The sequence below is a fragment of the Vulpes vulpes genome, chromosome 14 (genome assembly GCF_048418805.1).
Source record: "Vulpes vulpes isolate BD-2025 chromosome 14, VulVul3, whole genome shotgun sequence".
Classification (NCBI taxonomy): domain Eukaryota; kingdom Metazoa; phylum Chordata; class Mammalia; order Carnivora; family Canidae; genus Vulpes; species Vulpes vulpes.
The window spans coordinates 83,449,976-83,476,054 of record NC_132793.1 but is presented as its reverse complement, the minus strand read 5'-3'; the positions used below and the strand labels follow the sequence as shown (position 1 = coordinate 83,476,054).

The 26,079-nt window shown below is 34.6% G+C and overlaps 1 protein-coding gene across 11 annotated transcripts in view; it reads right to left on the bottom strand.

Moving 5' to 3' along the window:
- UBE3A (ubiquitin protein ligase E3A) overlaps window positions 1–26,079 on the bottom strand; it is a 102,250-nt gene that overhangs the window by 40,591 nt on the left and 35,580 nt on the right. For all 11 annotated transcript variants that reach the window (XM_072737033.1, XM_072737034.1, XM_072737032.1 and 8 more), the window contains one exon: window positions 2,086–2,393. In XM_072737033.1, coding sequence (XP_072593134.1) covers window positions 2,086–2,393 — 308 coding nt within the window. The remainder of the gene's footprint in view (window positions 1–2,085; window positions 2,394–26,079) is intronic.

The following is a 26,079-nucleotide window of genomic DNA, read 5'->3' as shown; positions in this document are numbered from 1 at the left end:
CACATTATGGATGTCTGGGTGGCTCAGTCGGTTAAGCATCTGCCTTCGGCTCAGATCATGATCTTAGGGTCCTGGGACTGAGTCCCATATCAGAGCCTGCTTCTTCCTCTGCCCCTCCCCGTGCTTGTGCTCTTTCTCTCAAATCAATAAAAAATCTTTTAAAAAAATTTTTTAAAAAGATTTTTAAAAAAACATAAAACACTCTGCTTCCTAAATCATCAAATCATAAACTTATTAACAAAGTGGTTTTTTTTTTTTTTAATGCAGTAATATGACCTATCTCAAAGGACAGCAACACCCAGATACCCTTTGTTGATGCGCTGTTCAGAATGCCTTCAAGTGTTTCTGACATTCTACTAATTCTATATAAAATGTGCCCGTACTTTTCCTATTTGGTGTTTCACTTAAAATGTTGAACAGACATAAATTACTTTAAAAACCATTATAATAAGAGACATAAACATTCACAATGTTTAGATGTTCTACTGAAAAAATGCTGAACGAAGAAACATTTCTGTATGGTCTATCTGTATATTTTACAATGTATACATGCTCCTGAAAATACACTCAGTCTATAAAATTTTATACTTAAGAAAATTTTTATGCAAAAACAGAGTTTGGGGTAGGCTACTTAATACATATAGAACTTTGTAATCAGAATTAACAAATATAATTAACAATCAAAAGCACAAGTGTACTTAATGCATTTGTTAATTCCTAATAGGAAAAATACTATAGTAAGTAGAAAGTTGTAGGAAAAAGGGAGTAGGAGGACAGAGTAGCATATTCGAAGAAAGTATAAGGAGCTGCTAAATTACACAGACTTGAGCAAAAACAGGAAGCAAAGATTAGTGATAACTACTCAATAAGCACCTATGATGAAGCACAGAGACAAAAACATGTGTCCATCTACCCTGTACTATAATTCCCCATAGGTGGCTGCATTCAATTGCACCAGCACATTCTACATTTATTAACTGTTAACTCTGTGGTACACACTTGCTGGAAAATGTGTATAATGGAGTCAACTGTAACTTCCCTATTACATATAATGACAAACATCCACAGACTTATCCAGTGTGAGATTAAATCATATAACAGAATCATACATTTTGAAACAGTATAAAGTTGTTATCAAGTTATGAAAACACCTTTACTGTGAAATTAGAGTGAAAGATATAACACAATTCCATATAACCAATTAAACCTACATTCAAATCATGCTACTGAAAACTTTAGAGGTGTTCTCCAACTTATACATGCCTTAAACAAAAAGCTTCCTCTTTTAAAGTACAATTACCTCTGATGGGCTGAGCCCGGTCAGTTATTTAGAAATTCAATTACCTTGTTACTAACAATGATTATCTTCACTTAAGGAAAAGAAACCTTAGATTTGAAGATCTAAAAATATATATATTTTTAAAACAATTTTGAAATACAGGATCATTTAGAAAACAAGTGTTTGGGTGAAGACTGCCATTGGTAGGTGATGATTCTTGGCAGTATGAGTGAGCCAAATGCCTAGAAGAAGCTGAGCATAATATGGGACGAATATTGAAAAGAAAACTGAATTATTTCTCAAGTGATGGCTACAAAATTATGCTTTGCTCTTGGAAATGGAAAGGACTGCCACCATTTTTTTCTGCTTCTTTCACCCTCATAGTGCTGGGGTTTCACAACTCATTCTACATATTCAGCCCAGTTATTTGATAATTTAGTTAGATTTTGTGGTCTAATTTCGGGGATTACCACTTAATACACATTCTTCTTAGTGGAAAATGTTCAAAAGTTCCAATCCATTAACAAAGCAACTTTTGGAATATAATCTGCTTCTAATTAGAGACCATTAGAACAATAAGATACCGTAAGATACCATTAAGTTATTAGTTCCATTATAAGTTCTGTCCTTTACCACAATAAATAAATATAATGGTAATAAACACCACTATACTATCTTGTCCTAATGTCACACAATTAGACAAAACAAACAAAAACCTCATACATTTTATTTAAATTTACAATCAGATTCAATCCAAAATTCTCAGTTAAAAATAGAACATCTTAAAAAAAAATAGAACATCTTACCTCTAAAATCATCTCTTGCTCCTTGTCCTTCCTTCTTGTTCATTTTTATGTCAGAGCAGGAGTTGTTAGGGGCACCTTTCGAGTTTTCAAGGTAAGCTGAACTTGCTCCTTTCTTGGAGGGATGAGGATCACAGAGTTTTGCATTAATCTTATAAAGCTCGAGGGCTTTAATAGCTGCTGCATTGTTATCCATACGAAGAAAAGTTGGACAGGAAGCACAAAACTCATTCGTGCAGGCCTCATTTCCACAGCCCTCAGTTAACTGGTGGTAGTAGCGTTCTATTAGATGCTTTGCAGCTGCTCGCTTCCTGTAGCATTCAAACAATAAGCACAGTGATTAAGATTAGTACAGCTCTCACATAAAAAGCTCAACAGATCATGAGGCAAGGCAAATTAGTCAAGCACTAAAGTAATAAACTTGGATATTAAGATGAAGTGCAGAAAATGGAGATTCACTGTGTATATAAAACTTTTAGCTACTGAAATGTTTGATAAATACTGCCCAACATACTATGATAAGGAACAGCACCACGTATCAAAATCATTGTTTAAAAATATGCTTTTCTTTGGTTTAAAAAAAAAAAAGAGGAGGAAAAAACTTGTTCAATGTTATACGTGCTTAAATTTTTTAGCACAGAGCGCCTGGGTTGCTCAGTGGTTGAGCATTTGCCTTTGGCTCAGGTCCTGATCCTGGGATCCTGGGATCCTGGAATCCAGTCCCTGAATCAGGCTGCCCACAGGGAGTCTGCTTCTCCCTCTGCCTCTCTCTGTGTCTCATGAATGAATAAATACAATCTTTAAAAAAAAATTATTTAGCACAACAGATGAAAATCAAAGGTTTATGGCCAAGAGTTTTAGTATTTTAGCATTAAAAAAATAACATTTTTTAAAAATATTTTATTTATTGATTCATGAGTGAGAGAGGGAGGGAGGCAGAGAGGCAGAGATACAGGCCAAGGGAGAAGCAGGCTCCATGCAGGGAGCCTGATGTGGGACTCGATCCCGGGTCTCCAGGATCACACCCTGGGCTGAAGGCGGCGCTAAACCGCTGTGCCACCAGGGCTGCCCTAAAAAAAAATAACATTAAGAAAATGAAAGTCTAGTTAAAGTATCATCCCAGCTTCCTTTTATGTAATTACAATTTTAATAGTTTATAAATACTTGATTTATAGTTAACACAGAACTTATATCTGGAACAGAGAAAGTTTTTTCTCCAATTATCTACCATACAAGGGATTTAAAAATAAACTTATAAATGAAATATCCAAAGCTGTGTTATATTACAAGAAAATGATTCTGAACATACATCTTGAACTTAAAACATGTCACTGAACTTGCTTATCAATCCCATGTCGTAAGAACATGGAATATTTTAAGTTCTCTTAGGGCAAAATCTTATGTTTCACTTACTTTGTGAACCTAAAATATGTAGATTCACATTCCTAATTGGCTGTTCCAGCAGGGGTTCCAAAGATACTGAAGAAGAGATGGTTTCATCAAGCAAGAAGCTGGACTACAATATCTATCTCTATGGTTTATTCAACTCTTAAGATCTATGCTTCTACTATCTGATGATGCGAGATTACATAATTTAAGGGAAGTGGTCTACTGAATCCAAAAAACCATAATTCACAGCTATTCCTAAGGAACAGAATCAAAACTATTAAAAAAATTTACCTAACTCTCAAAATGTTAGTACAATTATCTTACTAACGTGTAAATGGCAAATGGCAATAGAGTTCACATTTTGTTAACCGTGAGAGGTATCTTGTTAATCATGAGAAACTGAACAAGAAGGCAAATGAGTAGTAGATAAGGGACATACTAATTAAGTCTAATTTTGTCTCTAAACTATCAAGGTAAGTGACAAAGATTAGCTAGCACAATTAACCCTTGAACAATGTTGGCATTAGAGGTGCCACCCCCTTGCATCATTGAAAATCTACATATAACTTTAGAGTAACCTATAGCTTAACTACAAATAGCTTACCATTGACCAGAAGATTTACCAATAACATAAAGAGGTGATTAACACGTTTCATGTTTATGTATTTTATATTATATTCTTACATTAACGTAAGCTAGAAAAAATATTTAAAAAATCTTAAGACAAAATACATTTACAGTACTGTACTGGTATTTATCAGTACCCAAGTTTATATATCTATTTAAAAAAAAAAAAAAAAAGACATTTAAGTGGACCTGCACAGTTCAAACCTATGTTGTTCAAGGGTCAACTGTAATTCAAAACATTCAATTCATTCTGATGCTTCTATTTTTAAAATGTTCCATGCAAATACATGCATGCAAAATAGAGGGAGAAAAAAAAACTTACAAAAACACACTTAAAAACTGCATGGGAATCACTTAATAGTTACTATATTACATACAGCTACAAACAACCCAACTTTTTGAAAATTAAAGATTACTATTCCAGATTTATCATTACATAAAACTTTTAAGTGACAACATGTAAAGAGAATAAGAATTTAGAACATTTATACTGTATGTTGCTATCCTCTAGAAAAGAATGAAATATTAATACCATCCTCTCCCAAAATACAGTAGCTTTCCCTAGAGAAAATGTTAACGGATATGTATTTCTACTCTGGAGGAAAATTATGAACACATATCAAAAGTTTTAAAAATGAACAGAGAATAAATCATACAATCAGAGATCAAATTAAAATAATTGGGACAATTTTGCAAAAATGCATTGTTTCTATGAAATCTGCAAAAAATGACATGCCCAACAATAGGGGATTACGTAAATGAACTGATATGCATTCATGCAGAAATTAGATGACCTGCATTAAATGTCAGAATGGAATAAATGAAAATTACCAAGATCTAAATTTGGCAAGGAATAGCCTTCCTCATTCATCAGTATTTGAATGGGTTTTTTAAAATTCTTCTATGTTTTTGCTTCTAATTCATTTTTTCTATAATAAACATGCTACTTGCATATATAAATAGAGAAAATGTTAGTTTTATAATTTCATATACATGATTGAATAGCCTTGAGGCTAAATTGTCCATATGACTCTTTAATGATTAATTATCAAAATCCAAAATACCAAACACTAATTATTTTCTCAATAAGAATGTCAGGTTTTGTCCTAAGGAAAATACCCCCAAGCCCAATCATATTACATAATGCCTCTGTATGTAATGTATAAAGGAGTATGAACAGTAAAAACAAGACTGAGAAATTAGATGAACTGCATTAAATGACAGCTCCTTCTGCCTCTAATAACCTGTGCAACCCTCAACAAGTAATGGTCTGAGCCTCAGTTTTCCCATCTTTCAGTTCTAAGGTTTAGGTTATTCTATGTAATAGGTAGGCAAACAAGGTACTAGTGTTTGAGGAATGTCTGATAACATACTAGATAGACATACTGTGCCTGGGCACTCTGGCATAGTTATCTCTCATTTGAATCCCATGACTTTGAAGATATCTTCAGTTCACAGCTAAAAGAGACAGAACTGAAAGAGTAAAATCATATATCCAAGATCACACAAAGGAAAATGCACAATCAGGATAAGAAAAGGAATCATGGGTTTTTTTTTGCTCTGGAGTCTAAGTCATTTCCACTATACTGTCTCACAGAAAGTGATTCATTTCAAAATAATTCTTAACAATAGTAGTACTAAAAAGTCCTACCAAAAAAATTTCCACAAATACTATGTAATTGAAAAAAGAGAAAAACACCTGAAAAATCAAAATCTGAATCTTACATTTATGGATATCTGCTATCTCACAAGTATACCAACTTTTCTGAGAGGAAACGTGCCACAAAATTCTATAAACTTAATGTATCTGTAATTTCTTGAGAACCTACATGCTACAGATGTTCCCACTTTGGAAGGCTGTAAACCCTACCAGCTAAGAGCTTGCACTCTGAAGCCAGACTGCCCAAATTCACATGTTGGCTCTACCACTTATTAACTACTGGACCTTGGGCAGCCCAGGTGGCTCAGTGGTTTGGCACCGCCTTCAGCCCAGGGCCTGATCCTGGAGACCTGGGATCGAGTCCCATGTCAGGCTCCCTGCATGGAGCCTGCTTCTCCCTCTGCTTGTGTCTCTGCCTCTCTCTCTCTACGTGTGTGTGTCATAAATAAATAAAATCTTAAAACAAAACAAAACTATGGGACTTTGAATGAGTTCCTTAACATTTCTGTGTCTCAGATCCCTCATCATTAAAGTGATGGTATACATGACAATTACCATGGCTGTGAGAGAATTAAATGAATTAATATACATAGTTATAACACTGCCTGGCACCTAGTTATTACTAAGATACTCATAAGTCTATGAATTAGCTATATAAACCATCATTCTACTGATGCTCAGAGCTGTTACATAACAAGTCACACATCTCATAAGAGATTTGAGCCCAAGACAGACTCAAAACTTGGGTTTTTAACACCACGAAGGGGAGATTTAATACCAAAGGAAATTAGATCCTACTATTCAGTCTGCTTCTCTGCCCAAGACCTAGAAAAAACAGTCACACAGATGAGAAAGGACTGAAAGGAGGCCATGCCAGAACCTCCATGTTATCCGTGCAATCAACCAATATGGTTAATATATATGTTTAATATAAACATTTTTCTTCTTCCTCACACCAGTGACACCTTGAATTATCTCTGTACAATTCTGTATCCCCATCTAATTTAGAGCATATAAAAGGCCTCCATGTTGGGAATGCATACACTAAAAATAACATTTTTATAAATAAGTTGTGCAAAGTTATTGCTATACAGTAGCAGTCACCAAATCTAGGCTCATGAGCCAAATCTAGCCAGACACTTGGTTTTTATAGCCCCCAAAATGGTTCTATTTTAAATGGTTGACAAAGTCAAAAAAGAAATTATTTTGTGCAAAAATTATATGAAATTCAAGTTCCGGTGACTAAAAGTCTTATTAAAACATAACCAAGCTCATTAATTTAATTATTGTCTATGGCTGTTTTCGCACTACAACAGCAGAGTTGAGTACTTTTAAGAGACTGTACAGCTTGCAAATCCTAAAATAAATACCACCTGGCCCTTCACAGGAAAAATTTCCCAACTCTCAATTTAGAGTCTGTGTTCCTTGCTCTCCAATGACATTTCCATCTAAGCACAAGGCCTGCTCACTCTCCTCAGCAAATCAATGCAGCAAAATGTGCACTTTATCAATTATGATTATATTAAAGGAGAGAGAAAGAAAAAGTAGTAAAGAGATAAAAAGAAAAAGAACAAAAAGATATAGGAAAGATATAGAAAAAAGGAAGGAAATGAAGACAGACTCCTTTCCTAATCAGATCCCTTTAGGGACAACCTTATCTGCCACTCAATCAAAACTACAAGAGGACAACTACGGCTTACTTTCTTTTTCTAAAAGTTTTTATTTAAATTCCAATTAGTTAACATACAGTCTAATATACAATATAGGGATTCAACACTTCCACACAATACTCAGTGCTCATCAAATGTATATTCCTTAATTCCCGTCACCTATTTAACCCATCCCTTCCCCCGCCCATCTCCCTACTGGTAACCATCAGTTTGTTCTCTATAGTTAAGAGTTTGTTTCTTGGTTTTCCACATTCCCCCTGCCCGGCCCCCCCACGTTCATTGGTTTTGTTTCTTAAATTCCACTTATGAGCGAAACTATATAGTATTTGTCTTTCTCTGATATCTATAGTTAAGAGTTTATCTCTTGGTTTTCCAGAGTTTGCCCCTTATGTTCATTAGTTTTGTTTCTTAAATTTCACGAGTGAAATTATGCGGTATTTGTCTTTCTCTGACTTAATTTCACTTAGTGTAATACTCTCTAGCTCCATTCACGACGTTGCAAATGGCAAGATTTTATTGTTTTTATGGCTTTATTCCATTGTGTGTATATACCACATCTTCCTTATCCACTCATCAGCTGGAATACTTGGGCTGTTTCATATCTACTGTAGATAATGCTACTATAAATACCGAGGTGCATGTATCTCTCTGAATTAGTATTTTTTTTAATCTTTGGGTAAATACTTGGTAGTGCAACCAAAACTACTGACATTGGCCATACCAACTTCTTTCTAGATATGTCTCCTGAGGAAAGAGAAACAAGAGCAAAAATAAACTACTAGGACTTCATCAAGATAAAAAGCTTCTGCACAGCAAAGCAAACAATCAACAAAACTAAAAGGCAACTTACAGAATAGGAGAAAATATTTGCAAACAACATATCTAATAAAAGGTTAGTATTCAAAATATACAAAGAACTTATAAAACACCCAAAAAAACAATAATCCAATTTAAAAATGAGAAGACGAAGAGGTATATTTTCAAAGAAATACAGATGGCCAGCAGACACATGAAAAGATGCTCCATACCACCCATCATAAGGGCAATAAACCAAAACTACAAGGAGATAGCAATTCACACATGTCAGAATGGCTAAAATCAACAAAACAAGGAATAACAGCTGTTGGTGAGGATGTGGAGAAAGGCAAATCCCTCTTGCACTGTTGGTAGGAATGCAAACTGGTACAGCCACCCTAGAAAACAATATGGCAGTTCCTCAAAAAATTAAAAATATAGCTTACTTTTTATAATTTCCTCACATATCACAGATTTTTCTTACTGAGTCAATAATGTAGGAGGGCAAGTGAAAGCTCTCAAAGTCAAAGTAGACACCTGAAAGTATGCATTTAAAACAGGTAATATTATCTACTTATTTTATTTCTAAGGCTCGGTTAAGTGAGACAGTTCTACAAATGAATTACATGTGGTAGGCCAAAGTTACTCTAGAAAAGTTGACAGAAATATTTTAAAAAATAGTTTCACCTAGGGGGAAGGGCACTGAAGTCAGCAATTTGAAATGCATGAAAAATAAAAGATGGAATCATGGGCAAAATGATGTGATAAAACAAGGTAAATATTATTAGTAAAATCTAGATAGACATATTGCGTCAATTGCAAAAATCTTTCAACTTTGCTACATGTATAGAAGTTTTCAAAATAAAACACTACAAGAAAATACTGTCACCATACTATAACTTTTTAGAACAGTCAATCAACTGGCAGAAGAAATGGTTTCAGTCATCAGTAGCTGAAAAAGGAAAACCAAGGTGTCATCAATGGCACTAATACCATGTTTTCTGACTTCAAATCTAGTTTTTGAATCAATCCAGTATTCAACAGAACAAAACAAAACAAAACAAAACAAAATGCCTGTACTAATGATAAAAGTTATAAGCTAACCATAACTATGTATAGCAGCTTAATTTACCTATCAAGGAGATAAATACTAGGAAAGTATGTTTAATATTCCTATACCAATGGCAAGCCATTAGGATTAGAAGACTGAGATGGCCCAACAACACAGATGATTAAAGTTGAAAAAAGATCTTGGGACACATAGGTGGCTCAGCAGTTGAGCATCTGCCTTCAGCTCAGGGCACGATCTCCAGATCTGGAGATCAAATCCTACATCCAGCTCCCTGTGAGGAACCTGCTTCGCCCTCTACCTATGTCTCTACCTCTTTCTCTGTGTCTTTCATGAATAAATAAAATCTTAAAAAGAGAGAGAGAAAAAATCTTAAACATAACAAGTAGTTGGAAAATAAGTAATGAATATAGGAATGAAGATAAGGAAGCCACAACAATTGATACCATCAGAAAGTGAAAATGTGTTAGTGAACAACACATTTGGAATTAGTGGAATTAGAATTAAAAACAATGATATAAGAAATAGTAACTATGACATGCAAAACTAATGGTAGATAAAGTAAAGAATAAAGGAGATAAAAAGGCAAAGATCAAAAAGCATCAATGTGAGTGACTTTAACTGAAGATCAAGTTAAATGAAGATGTGAGGAATTAAGAAGCCAGAAATAAAAGACTTATTACATAATGTCTATAAAGCCATCACCATTTACTTAGTGGTTTCTCAAAGTAAGGACATCTTTTTGTTCCTTCTGGGATGTTACCTCTGTAAACACTCCACTCCCTCCCCCAAAGTTACATTAAACATAAAAATTTTGGAAGAGTGAACAACGGTATCCTAGATCGTACAACTTATATAAATGGATGACATAAGACGTCTGTGACATGGTTATGGTAGGTTTAAGGTTGGATCTGTTGTTTACAGAGGAACTGCAGGAAATATTATATTATTTCAAGATTGACACTATGATTAGAAAGTCATTATTACCATATTTAACCAATAAGCCATTAACTATAAAATAAGATACATTTTTCAGGGGAAAAAACTAATTATAAGTCAGTATTTTTACTAATAAAAAATATGTTTACCATAATAATCTCTAAGCATTATTTTATTGAGGTTTATAATCTGCCCAAAGTACCTCTTATACATTAAACATGAATTAAAATTGTAAAACTGATAAAATTATTCAACTTTAACCTGTTTTTTTCTTTAAAAGTGTCACATTTTACAGTGAGGTTATAATGAACTAAACACAAATTATATCCATCTGCTTCCTCCAATTAAGATCCTAAAAGGATAGAAACACAAAAGAGTTGTTGCCATTAGTGTAGTGCATCTATCAATTCTCTGTGATAATCATGAAATAGTCTTTCATTTCTTTCTGATTCACATATAATCAAGACAAAATGTATTCCTTGGTTAATTTATACTTGAGTGTCTACCACTGACCAGGCAATGTTATAAATTCTGTGATAAAAGAAGGTCTGGTTAACTGATTATTTTGCATTACAAATATCTGGATCACTCTTAAAAAATCATCTTTTTTAGGGGTTTAGAGAGCTGAGTAAACTTTGGAAACATAAGAGCTTTTATAGATACTGCTGAGAAACAAGTAGAGTTCTTCCAGTGTTATGAGAAAACCCTTAAAAGAGATCTTTGAACTTATACTAAGGATTAGTTACTATTCATTAAAGTTAGCTCTGTATAGGGGATAAATGACTCTTCTAGCATTTTCTCCTACCAAGTGAACTGGAGATATACTAAATTTATCTGAACAAAGATAAAAAGCTAACCAAGGAATGACGTCAGCAACAGAGGAAAATAAGGCCCCAGAATTTATTCCCTCACAAAAACACTAACTTACACATGGTTTGAAAACCCTTTATGAGACCTCTAGAAACCAGTTAGAAAGTTACAGCAACCCACATAAGCTCAAAGCCAAAAACATGTACAGAAAGCTGTGTTATTTCAATTCCTTTAATACCTCCCCAAACTGGCACAGTTTGTAATCATGATGAAAAGCCCAACCTGCAGCTTCACCCATTGTAATTATGTCCAACATTCCTGTTTTTTGGGGGTAAAAGGAGCTACTGAAGCAACTAGTTTCTATCTCACCTGACTTGGAGCATGGCTGGAACCAGCATACACTAGATGCCTAGAGGCTATAGAAAACAAGACAGTTCACTGGCTTCTTGCAGCACCAGAGAACCTGAAGTACTACAGAAAGACCTAAGAGGCTACAAGACTATATGTAAGCTCTTGGAAAAGAAATCAACAAACCTCTTCATTTGGGAAACTATAAGCATTAAGCCCAAGGAGATACACTCTAATAAAAGGTTCTAGAAGTACCAAGAATCTAATGAAGCCAGTTCATAGAGACTGGTATGGCTGTTTTTTCAAAAATGAAATCCACACAAAAAAATTAAGGCGTATGAAAAATAAAAACAGGGAATCACAGTCTAATTCCAATCAAAGGAACAAAATGAAGCTCTAGAAATGACCTTAACCTTAAAGAAGAGATCTGGCACACCTGGATGGCTTAGTCAGTTAAGCTTCTGCCTTCAGATCAGGTCATGGTCCCAGGCTCCCTGCTCAAAAGGGAGTTGGCTTCTCCCTCTGCCCCTCTCTTGGCTCCTGCTCTCACACACACTCTCACTCTCCCTCTCTCAAAAAAAAAAACAAAAACAAAACAAAACAAAAACAGCAGAGATCTATGAATTAACCTGACAAAAATGCAATATAATTGCCTAAGGAAAACTAATTTGCTACAAGAGAACATAGGAGACAACTAGATGAAATCACCACTCATAAGCAAGATCAGAGTATCAACAAAAAGAAAATATAAAAAAGAACCAAACAAAAATTCTAGAGATAAATAATACAATAAGTGGATTGAAAATTCATGAGAGAGGATCCACAGAAGACTTAAACCAAACAGAAGAAAGAAAATAAAATCAAAGGCAGGCCCCACTTGAAATTACTGAGTCAGAGGGAAATTTTAAAAAATAAAGTGAAGAAAGCCTAACACATTTTTAGGATACCACCAAGTTGACCAATAGATGAACTAGAGGAACCCTAGAAGAGAGGATGTGGCAGACAGCTTACCTGAAAAAACAATGGTCAAACACTTCCCAAATATGAGGAAGGAAATGGACATCTAATTTTAAGAGGTTTGAAGGACTCTCAACTATAATGAACCCAGAGGCAGATACTAAAATGCACTATAATCACTGTCAAAAGTCAAAGACAGAATCTTGAAAGCAGCAAAAGGAAAATGATTAGTCTTGTACAAGGCAGAAGTCTCCAAGAAAGACCAGAAAGTGGGACAATCTATGCAAGGTACTGAAAAAAAGAACTACAAACCAAAAGTACCATATATAGAAAAACTGACCCTCAAAAATGGAGAATAAAGACCTCCAAGGATAAACAAAAGCTGACACTTCATCATTACTAGACCTGCCTTACAAAAAATACAAAAATTCTTTCAACAACAATAACAATAAAAAAGGACTGTAAACAATATAAAATCATGCAAAAATATAAAGATATTTGGTAAAGTTAAATATATAGGAAAATACAGAATCTTCTAATACTGTAATAGTGGTGAGTAAATCAATTCAGGCAGATCTGAAAGATGAAAACATTTTTTAGAATTGTAAATATATGCTAGATGTTATAAAACATAAAAAGACATAATTGGTGTCAATAATAACAAAAAGGGGAGAGATGTAAAGGAGCTGTTTTTGTATGCAATTGAAATTGCTAACAGATTACAACTATAAGATGGCTTATGTAATCTCCATGGTAACCAGAAAGAAAATGCTTATAGAAGATACACAAAAGAGAGACAGGAATCCAAATATGTCACTAAATATGACAAAAAAATACCAACGAAACACAAAGGAAGACCCCACAGACAAGGAAAAATTAATTTAAAAACATACAAAAAACAAAAAATGGCAATAATTTTTCCCATTAGTAATAACTTTAAATATAAGTGGATTAAACTCCTCAATCAAAAGACACAGAGTGGCTGAATGGATTTTTAAAAAAAAAAGAAACAGCTATATGCTACCTATAAGGGACTCACATTAGATATAGGGATATACTCAGTGTGAAAGGATTGAAAAAGAGATCATATGCAAATAACCAAAAAAGAGAGGGACTAGTCTCATACATATATATTAAATATGTATATGATAGACATATACACATACACCAGAAAAAAAACCTTCAAGTTAAAAACTATAGTAAGAAACAACACATCAAATAATTAAAGGGTTAATTCACAAGAAATATACTACAATTATAAATATATGTGCACCTAACAGAAGAGCACCCGGATATTTTAAACACCAAAAAAGAACTAAAGAGAGACAAATAGTAACACAATAATAGTAGGACATTTCCATACTCCACTTTCAATAATGGGGAATATCAACATTGATGCCACAAGAATAAAAAGGATCGTAAGAGACTGTTGTTGACAATATATGCCAACAAACTGAATAATCTAGAAGACATGAATACACTTGTAAAACATATAATCTAACAGAACAGAATCATAAGTAAATAAAAAATCTGAAGCAACCTAAGTAAAGATATCGAATCAGTAATCCAAAACCTACCAACAAAGAAAAACACAGGACCAGACAGTTTCAGTGGAGAATTCCACCAATGATTTAAAAAGGGATTAATAAGAATCCATCTCTAATTTCTCCAAAAAACTGAAAACACTTCCAAACTCATCCCATGAAGCCAGCATTACCCGGATACCAAAATGAGACAAAGAAAAGAAAAATACAGACCAATATCCCTGATTAGTGATGTAAAAATCCTCAATAAAATACTAGTCAAGTAGAATTCAATTAACACATCAGAAGAGTTTTATCATTACCAAGTGGGATTTATTCCTAGAATGTTAGAATGCTTCACAATACAAAAATCAATCAAACACACTCAACCAAAACAAAGGACAAAAATAACATGATCACCTCAACTGATGCAGAGAAAACATCTGACAAAAATTAACATCTTTTCATAATAAAAACACTCAAGAAACAACACAAAGAAAATTACCTCAACATAATGAAAGCCATATACGAAAAGCTAAGATTATACCTAATGGTATAAAGCTGAAAGCTTTCCCTCTAAAATCAGGAACTATGCAAGGATGCCTGCTCTTACCATTTCTTTTTAGAACAGTACTGGAAATCCTAGTTAGAGCAATCAGGCAAGAGAAATAAATACAGGCATCCAGACTTGAAAGGAAGAAACAAAATTACCTGTTTGCAGATGACAGGATCTCATATGTAGAAAACCCCAAAGGCTCCACAAATAAAAAAATATATATATTGAAACTAATAAACAAAATTTAACAAAGTTGCAGGGTACAAAAGTCAGCCAATGCAAAAACAAGTTGTGTTTCTATGAACAATGAACAAAAGGAAAATTTAAAAATACTCCTATTAATATTACTCAGCCATTAGAAATGACAAATACCCACCATTTGCTTCGACGTGGACGGAACTGGAGGGTATTATGCTGAGTGAAATAAGTCAATCGGAGAAGGACAAACATTGTATTGTCTCATTCATTTGGGGAATATAAAAAATAGTGAAAGGGAATAAAGGGGAAAGGAGAAAAAATGAGTGGGAAATATCAGAAAGGGAGACAGAACATGAGAGACTCCTAACTCTGGGAAACAAACAAGGGGTGGTAGAAAGGGAGGTGGGGGGGGGGGGTGACTGGGTGACAGGCACTGAGGGGGGGCACTTGATGGGATGAGCACGGGTGTTATTCTAGATGTTGGCAAATTGAACACCAATAAAAATAAATAAATAAAAATTAAAAAATTAAAATAAAATTAGTGAACTTTTCACTTCAAAAAAAAAAATACTCCTATTTACAATAGCATCAAAGGGAATAAAATACTTTACTAATAAACTTAATTGAGGAGGTGGAAGACTTGTATCCAAACAGTGCTCCTTGTCCATGCAGGATACATTCCAAAGCCCCTTCCTAATGGAAGCCTGAAACCATAATAGTACCAAACCCTATATATAATGTTTTTTCCCTATACATACATACTTATGATAAAATTTAATTTATAAATTAAGCATAGTTAAGAGACAAATAATAATGAAACAAAACAATTACAACAATATATTACAATAAAAGTTATGTGAATATGGTCTCTCAAAATATCTTATATACTCACCCTTATGATGATGTGAGATGATAAAATGCCTATATGATGAAATCAAGTGAGGTGAATGACATAGGCATTGTGATGTAATGCTAGACTACTAGTGATCAAATTCTAACAATATATAAAATTTATAAGCATTACCTGCTTCCAGATCACATTTCACTATGGTTAATTGAAACCACTAAAAGCAAAACCACAGATAAGGAAAAACTACTGTATGATGAAAATTACAAAACACTGTTGAAAGAAACCAATGTAAAGATCCTGTGTTCATGGATTATAAGACAATAATGTTAAAATGTCCATAATACCCAAAGCAATCTATATATTCAATTCAATCCGTACTGAAATCTCAATGGCATTTTTTAGTTGAAATCCAAAAAACAAAATTCCTGGATATGGGATCTCAATGGAACCCAAACAGCAAAAACCATCTTGAAAAAGAAAAACAAAGCCAGTCTCACACTTCCTGATTTCAAAACATCTTACAAAGCTAAAGAAATCAGAACAGTACGTCAGATAAGACACAGACCAATGGAACACATCAGAGAAGCCAGAAATAAACCTTCACATATACGGTCAAATGAGCTTTAGCACAGGTGGCAAGGAGAGTCTCTTCCACAAATGGTACTGGGAAAACTGGATATCCATATGCAAAAGAATGAGGTTAGACCCTTATATCTTTTTTTTAATAGACATGCTGCAGTTGATTTTTTTAAATTTATTTATTTGACAGAGAGAGAGCACACAAGAGTGCAAGCAGGGGGAGCAGCAGCAGGAGAGGGAGCAGGCTCCCCACTGAGTAGAGAGCCTGATGTGGGGCTATGTCCTAGTACCCAGAATCATGACCTAAGCTGAAGGCAGATGTTTAACGGACTGAGCCACCCAGGTGCCCCTGACCTCTACATCTTATGTTACATTACAAAAAAAAAAAAAAGTTAAAATGGATTAAAGACATATACATAAAATCTGACATTAAAAAAACTCCCAAAATAAACACAGGGAAATAGCTTCAGGACATTGGACTTGGCAATGCATCTTCAATATAACACCAAAAGCACATAAAACAAATGGGACTACAGTGAACTTAACTTGTGTACAGCAAAGAAAACAATCAATTGAGTGAAAAGACTACAGAATATGATCTATTCAATCTTCTGGATCTGAACACTAAATGTCAGGAAATAGAGAAACTAGAGGGCTGAGACTGGAAGACAATTACAGGGGCAACAGGATACCTCTCAAAGACAAGTAAAAACATGAGATGAGAGAAAGCAAGTAAGAAAGCAAAGACTACAACCTGTGGTGAGTGTTTTAATTAACATTAAACAATAAACATTAGCATGCCCAAGGGAATGGGAAGACACAGCAAAGCAGAGGTGAAGACTATCAAAGATAAAATGGTTAGGGAATTGTGATGCTAGGGAGTTGGAAGTTAAGCATATAAACAAAGACATCACAGATCTGGGGTAGAGTGGAAGAGTATGAATTCAAAGACTGAGAAGTGACTGAGAGACTAAACAAGAAAGACAGAGGATGACATACTGAGAATGCACAGCTTCAAAAGAGCAGCATACTGAGAGAATAATCCAGAAGCATCAGCTGAGAACAAGAATAACAGTGTGTGGGAAAGGAACAGGTCAAGGCTTACTGCACCTTATAACCTAGCTTCAGTATCTAGTGATGTAGAAAATAATCTCGCCAAGTCATCATTTTTCACTTCTTATTTGGTTTAGCCTTGCTGAGAAATGTAGACCTTCTGGAAATTTACTGTGGGCTTTCAGGACACCATTTTCTGATTTCCTCCTTTCTCTCTGGTTGTTCTTCAGAGTTCCCTTCTTAATCTAGAAATGTTTATACTCTCCAGGGACCAGCCATTAGACACTTTCTCTTTTAAATTCTCTTTGGACAGTTTCCTTCTTCCTTCAAAGCAATACCTGATGACTTCCAAATGTCTCCTTCAGCATAGTTCAAATTCTGCTTGAAAATCTAGTCCTATTCTAGGTCCTCTGTTTTCATATGGGCTCTTTTCTTCAAGAAACTTACTATTGTTTCTAAAGATTTTATTTATTCATTCATAAGAGACAGAGAGAGAGACAGAGAGAGAGAGAGGCAGAGACACAGGCAGAGGGTGAAGCAGGCTCCACGCAGGGAGCCCGACGTGGGACTTGATCCAGGGGGCCTCCAGGATCACACCCTGGGCCGAAGGCGGCGCTAAACCACTGAGGCACCAGGGCTGTCCGAAACTTACTGTTTAAAGGAGCTTTTGAAAGCCAGAGGATTTTAATATCATAGGAAATAAAGAGTTATGGCAATATAAAGAAAGGCAACCTAGGACAAGGTAAGAAGGAAATGAGTGAGTAAAGGCACAGGAGCCTGAGAACATCTTATGACAACTTAAGTTCAACAGTATAAAGTTTAAAAAAGGACTCGAAAATATGAAGTGGCAGGAAGGAGCCAGATTATGAGACTTTATAAAAAATAAGAATTCTGATTTTAGTCAGCAGAGGAGTAATCTAATAAAAGTGACTGATTTTCTCCCCATAAAAATGCACATGTACTCCAATCTTACAAAAAATTTCCGAAGATTTATATACCATTCATAAACCACGACATAAGAATATCTGCAATACAAATCACAAAAGAATTTAAGCAAGTAAGTGACTAAGTCAAATCTGCCTTTATGATTAATTCCATTTTGTAAACTGGGATCAAAGCTGGCAAAAGTTGAGGAAGGCAATCTAGGTAATGAGTATTGTAAAAGACCAGGGAAAGAAAGTAATAATAGCAGGAATGAATAAAAGGAAACTAATGCAAGAAATGTTTAAAAGATGTAGTTTGTAGGTGCCTAAGTTTCTGTCATGGGCAACTGGGTAGAAGGTAGTGCTACAAAGTGAAATGATAACAAAAACAATGAGCATTTATTAACCTACAGTGAACAAACACAGTTTATTGTGCCTCTAATACAATTATTCTAGAAAGGAGAATGGAGAAGCCAATAAAGGACCTAGTACATCAGAAAATCCTGCTTTTAAATAATTTAGGGAGAACAGCATCCTTTTTATTTTCACTGACCTCTTTTAGCTTTGAATCCCATTTACAGCTAACAAATTCTATCTAATAAAGTACACCATTTCCATTAATATTTCTTAAAACCTTTTTAGGGACACATAAGATAAAATGAATAAAACGTGTAATTAATTGACATTGATTCTAAAAACCCTCTTATTAGAGTACCTCAACAAAAATAGCTAGATTCTGCTCATTCTTCTCTCATAGACTCAACTAGAGGCAGCTCATCTTCTCCTCCATCTCCACCATAAACAAGAAGAGTGATACTTTCTACTTAAAATAGAATGTATAGGGCTCCTGGGTGGCTCAGTCGGTTAAGTGTCTGACTCTGGATCTCAGCTCAGGTCATGATCTCAGGGTTGTGAGATCCAGCCTGCAGGCTCTGTACTGGGCACAAAGCCTGCTTAAGATTCTCCCTCTCCCTTCTGCCACTTGCCCCTCTCAAAAAAAAAAAAAAAAAAAAAAAGATAGAAGAGAATTTTATAGAAGTTTATATGATACTTCATTTGTTTTTGTTTTTTTTAAAAAAAGGAGGTAGACTATGACTCAGGCCAGTTCTATGCCTAACACTTTCATTACTTCCTATGTCTATCAGGAGAAAACCCAGGACTTTTCAGTAGTGTCATGGCCTTTCACTATCTATGAAGGCTTCCTACTTCCCGCCACATTTTTTTTAGCACATTTCCTCCCACCACCCAAATCTACATTCAATCAATATTGAACTTCCTAGAGTTCAAAGAGTTTGTTTTGCTCTCTTCTTTGGCTCCAAGTCTATAGAAAAGTTTTCTTCTAGGCTAGAATACAATGATCCCTTTTTATACTGAGTCATCCTCAAAGACTCAGCTTACATACCATTTCCAAGATGATTTCATATTCCATCTTTGCTCCCACAGCAACCTGTACCTACTCTCAGTACATCTTATAACTATTATTTAAATGGTAAGCTCCCTAAGAGACACGACTAAATAGCTTCCTTACAATTATGTTCTCAGAACCTAGCAAATTATGAAATGTTAATAAAGATCCTTCAATTTCTGATAGTAACTATATAACAGTGTCAATTAATCCTACCTTTTTCCAGTATTTAACCATAAAGGGAAATAACTGTCAGAACACTTCCCAGTTTCAGAAAAAGGAATTCTCATCATGCACTGTTGGTTGAAATGCAAACTGTGCAACCACTTATAGAATACAGTATGGAGGTTCCTCAAAAAGTTTAAAATAGAATTACCCTATGATCCCATAATTCCACTACTGGGTATTTACCAAAGAATATGAAAACATTAATTCAAAAAGATATTCTCATTTTATGTTTACTGCAGCACTATTTATAATAGCGAAGATATGGAAGCAATCCCAGTGTCCATTAACAAACAGATAAAGAAGATGTGGTGTGTGTGTGTACATGTACATATACATATACAGAGTATTACTCAGCCATTAAAAAAAAGAAATCTTGCCATTTGCAACAACATAGATGGATCTAAAGGGTATAATGCTAAGTGCAATTAGTCAAAGAGAAACAAATACTATATGACTTCACTCATATGCAGAATTTAAGAACCAAACAAAGAAAAAAAAGACACAAACCAAAAAACAGACTCATAACTACAGAGAACTGATGGATACCAGAGGGGATAATAACCACAGGTAAAGAGATAGGTGAAATACACAAAGGGCATTACGAGTATCCTTACTGTGATGAGCACTGAGTAACACAAAGAACTATTGAATCACTATACTCACACCTGAAACTAACATAACTAACGTAACAGTTAATTATACTGGAATTTAAAATAAAATGGAACAAAAAATAAAAATCACTGTTTTCTGAAAAAACTTCCCAGTTTCATAGGTATATCAGAGGTATAAAAAGAATATGCAAAGAACATGATATCAGAACCTATAGCAGAGGATCTTGAAAAGAGACTCCATCTGATTAAAGGGATTTATATATTTTACGTAAAATATACTTCAAGATGTTATTTAATCCACAAATGCAATCATACACACTAAGTACACCTAAATTCAAGTCATACCGAAATACTGACTCCCATTCCATATAGAAAATAAAAGCATCCAATCTATGCTATATCTCAATTTCTGATTTCTAGTTCCACATGGAAGAGCTAGGAAGCTGCTACTCTAATCTAAAAACAAGTAAAAAGCTGAACAGACTAAAAAATGAACAACTTTTCTTGGATTACTGAGAGAAGAATATAGAACAAACTGCTGCCCCAAAGACTGGAGAGAGAGGCAAATACAGGGAGCCATGGCTTACTGAAGCAGAGAGCAGGCTATTGCCAAAGGAACCTATAACAGGACAGGGAAACCTAAACTATCATGGACAAATTCCTGGAAGGTCAGCACGTAGAAGTCTAACCATTAAAAACTCCAGGGGGACCTAGTCCCACCAGAGTGTCCACAATTTTGTGATATTTATGTCAAGAAGCTCAACCAGGTTCTCATAGCCCATGTTGGAGAAAAATCCCCTCATATTCAAGCAGGAGAGGGAAAAAGGAACTATAATGAAATATACCAGAGCACTTTATTCTTAACAAGGCTTGGCCTCAGAAGAAACTAGTTAACCCAAGCCTAATCTGCCAGGTATTCTCAGAGCCTAACTGACCTGTGTAAGATATATCCAACTCCAGCCCACTCTAGTCATCCTGTTCCACTTAAGAGGGAAATAAAAAAAGGAGAAATATTTGTGAAGTTCACAATCCAGAGGCACAGGCAGGCTCACTAGAAGACTGAGACCTATACACAGGAATATAAAATGTTTCCCTTCCTCCCTACACCTCACTACCATATTACCAAAGGCCTATATATAGCAATTCCTTTTAGCTAGAAAATCATACCCAGTTATCAAGAAAAATTACAAGGCATACCAAAGGGAAAAAATACTGAAAAGACAGCAAACAAAAGGACTAAATAGGGATGTTAGAATTAGCACACCAGAAATTTAAAACAACTATGATTAAAATGCTAAGGGTTCTAATGGATAAAGTAGACAGCATGAAAGAACAGTTGAACAACGTAAGCAGAAAAAAACCAAAGACCCAAACAAAAAAAGCCCAAGTTCAAAAGCACCATAACAAAAATGTAAAATGTCTTTAATGAGCTTAACAGTGAACTGGAAACTGAAGAAAGAAACTGAACTTGAAGACAGATCAAAAGAAACTGTGACAACTGAAAAGCAAAGAGAAAAAAATACAAAACAGAATATGCAAGCACTGTGGAAAAACTACAGAAGTATAACGCGTAATGGGACTATCAGAAGAACTTGAAGACAGAATCAGAAGATATATCTGAAAATAAAGATTGAGAGTACCCCCTTTTTAATTAATATTAGACACCAAACCACAGATCCAGGAAACTCAAAAAACATCAAGAAGGATAAATGTCAAAAATAAAATAAACAAAAACCCACCAAAACCCACCAAAAAAAGCACACCAAACCAAAAAACTATGCCTAGGAATATCATTTTCAAACTACAGAAAACCAAGGATAAAGAAAAATTTTTGAAAGAAGCCAGGAGAAAAACACCTACAGAAGAACAAAAATAAATATTACATCTGACTTTTCAGAAACCGTGCATACAAGAATAGAATGAATTAGCTAAAGTATCAAAATTTAAAGAAAAAAAAAAAACCTCATCAAACTAAGAATTCTGTACCTTGTGAAATTATTCTTTAAGAGAAGAGAAAGACTCTTAGACAAATAAAAAATTGAGGGCAATCTGTTGTGAGGGCAGTCTATTGTCAGTGAACGTAACTTGCAAGAAATATTAAAAGAACTTCTTTAGAAAGAAAATTATATAGATCAGAAACTCAAACCTATATAATGACAAACTACTGAGGAAGGAATGAGTAAAAATAAAATAGCTTATTTTTCTTAATAATCACTGATCTAACAGATAAGTTTGTTCAAAATAATAACACAATGTATTTAGTTATGAAATACTTATGTGTGTATAATTTTAAATATGTATATGCACTTATATATACATACGTGAAACAACAGCAGTGATACAAGGACAGAAGCAAGAAATTAGGATTATTTTGTTGTTATAAAGTACTCATATTCCCTGTGATATGATACAATGTTATTTAAAAGTAGACAAGGTTAAGATATAAAAACTCTAAGGGCAGCTGGGTAGCTCAGTCAGTTAAGCAGCCAACTCTTGATTTTGGCTCAAGCCAAGCTCTAAGGGTGGTGAGATCGAGCCCAGTCAGGCTCAGCACTCAAAGGAAGAAAGAACAGAAGACAGAAACAGGGAAAAGAACAAGGGCAACAAATAGAAAATAGTAACAAAACTGTTAGATATTAATCTAACTATATCAATAATCACTTTAAACGTTAGTGGTCTAAATTGAAAGCACAGATTACCAGAGTGGGTCAAAAAATAAGATCCAACCACATATTATTTACATTTAAATATAAAGATACAGATGAAAAATAAAGAGGAAAAATGTATCATGCTAACAATAATCAAAAGCAAGCTAGAGTAGCTATTAATTTCAGACAGCCAACTTCAAAGCAAGGTAAATCATCAGAGTTAAAGAGTGGCACAATGTAATGATCAATACATCAATTCTCCAAGACATAACAATCCTCAAAACATAACAGTGTCAAACTCGACAAGGCAAAAACTGAGAGAACTACAAAAAAAAAAAAAAAAAAAAAAAAAAAAAAAATTAACGAACATAATTGCAGACTTCAATACCCCTCTATCAGAACTGGACAGAACCAACAGGCAGAAAATCAGTAAAGACACAGTTGAACTCAACAGCACCATCAATCAACTAGATAGAATCAACATCAATAGAATACTTCATCCAACAACAGATTACACATTCTACTCAAGTTAACATGGAACATGCATCAAGATATATGACATGCTGGGCCATAAAATACACCGTAACAAATGTAAAAGAATAGAAATCATACAATGTCTACTCTCAGATTACAACAGAATTAAACCAGAATCAGAACACCTGGGTGGCTCAGTAGATGAGTGTCTCACTTTGGTTCAGGTCATGACTCTGGGGTCCTAGGATCAAGTCCCACATCAGGTGTCCCATAGAGAGGCTACTTCTCCCTCTGCCTATGTCTCTGCCTCTTTCTCTCTGTCGATCATGAATAAATAAATAAAATCTTAAAAAAAAAAATCAGTAACAGAAAGATAACTGGAAAATCTAAAAATACATGGAGATTAAACAAAGCAAGTCAATAAAAAAAATCACAAGAGAAACTAAAAACCTTTTGAACTAAGTAAAAATGAAAACAATTTATCAAAATTTGCAGGATGCAGCAAAAACAGTGCTCAGAGGAAAATTTATACTTTGAATGCATAAACAAAGATAAAAAATTAATCATCTACATTCCCACTTTAATAATCCAGAAAACGAAATTAAATCCAAAGTAAGGAAAAGAAAAGAAATATGCTAACAGAAGTCCATGAATTGAAAAACAGAAACCAACAGAGAAAAATCAACGTCCAAAGCTGGTTCTTTGAAAAGATTAATAAAATCAGTACTCTTCTAGCCAGGCTAAGGGAAAAAAAAGACATAAATTACTCCTATCGCAAATGAAGTAAAGGGACATCACAACAGATCCCATGAACATTAAAAGGGTAAAAAAGATATACTATGAATAACTCTATGCCCACAAGTTTGATAACTTAGATGCAATGAACTAATTCCTTGAAAGACACAATACGCCAAAACTCACAAGAAGAAAGACAATCTGATATGAAAACTGAATAAATAACCTTCTAAAACAGAAAGTGCCAGAACCAGATTAGGTTCACTGGGGAATTTTGTCAAAAATTTAAGAAATTGCACCAGTTCTCTACAGTCTCAAAGGATCCAAGCTGTGTGTCTATAGTCTAATCTGATTAAAAGGCCCAGCTTTAAAAGCAGTAAGATCTTTCCACTTAAGACAATGCTGATAGATCTAGAAGGCACTATGCTAAGTGAGATAAGACAGAGGAAGACAAAGACCATATGATTTAACTTACATCTATAATCTTAAAAAAAAAAAAAAAGAACAACACATAAATCAGGCAAAAAGCAGAAACAGATTCATAAATACAGAGAACTGATGGCTGCTGAGGGGGAGGGAGTGGGGGCAGGATAGTAGGAGGGGCAAAATGAGTATAGGGGAGTGGGAGGTACAGGATTCCAGTTATGGAATGAAGAAGTCACAGGGATGAAAGGTACACACAGGGAATATATTCAGTGGTACTGTAATAACATTGTATGGTGACAGATGGTAGCTACACTTGTGGTGAGCATGGCATAATGTAGAAAGTTGTGAATGACTATGCTGTATACCTGAATCTAATGTAACACTATGTGCCAGCTAGATGTCAAAAAACGTATAAAATGCAAATTCAAGAAATTAAACCTTATATACCTAAAGAAATAAATATTTTCATTATTGTTTGTTTTTTAAAAAGGCTCACCTTTCCTATCAAATGATAGAATGCATGTAGAGTACGGAGCATAGTGGCTTGTCCTATGGTAAGTGTTCAAGATGTTAGGCGCTAAATAACTACACAAGGTCTATGGGCTGTGTACATATTTATCATTTATTTACACATACACTGATGCTAGAAAATTCTTCCTACACTTCTGCAAAGGAATTAAAAGGGTTGAAACAAACATTTTACATTAATTTAGTAATTTCACTCTTTCATATATAAGTATTTACTACCTATTATAGACCAGGCACTCTCATTAGGTTTCCACTCTAGTATTAAATGAACAAGACAACAAAAAAATCAAAGTGAAACAAGTCAACTGACATTAAATCCTATGATGATAAATCTAACAGGGTAATCGAGAACACAACACATGACCATTCTTTGATGAACTTGGTCAAGGAAGGCCTCTCTGATAAGGCATCACTGAGGTAACTAAAAGGAAGCCATGTGGATATTAGAGAAGGGTCACAAACAGTAGACACGAGTGTTAAGAACATTGAAACATAAGTGCAAGACCATAAAGCCAGTGTAAAGACAAGCAAGAGAAATGGAAAGGCCACACAAGTGCAAGGGAGCTCATACAGGTCCTAGCAGATCCTCAGATTTTGCTCTTAGATGGAACGCCCTTGAAAGTTCTGAGCATAAATAACATGGTTTAACTTTGATTTTAAAAAGATCACTCTGAAGAAACCTGCCTGGGTGGTATAGTTGGTTAAGCATCTGCCTCTTGGTTTTGGCTCAGGTTGTGATCTCAAGCGTTGTGGGATCCAGCCCTGTCAGGCTCCTGTGCTTAGCATGAAGTCTGCTCCAGATTCTCTCTCACTCTGCCCCTCTCACTCATGCTCTCTCTTTCTCTAAAATAAATAAATCTTAGGAAAGATCAATCTGGCTGCTACATAGAAAATATACTGAAAGGCCCAAGAATGGAAGCAGCAAAACTACTGAGGAACAATTTCATTCTCTTGGCAAAAGATGATGGCTTTAATTAGAGTGATAGAGGTAGAAAT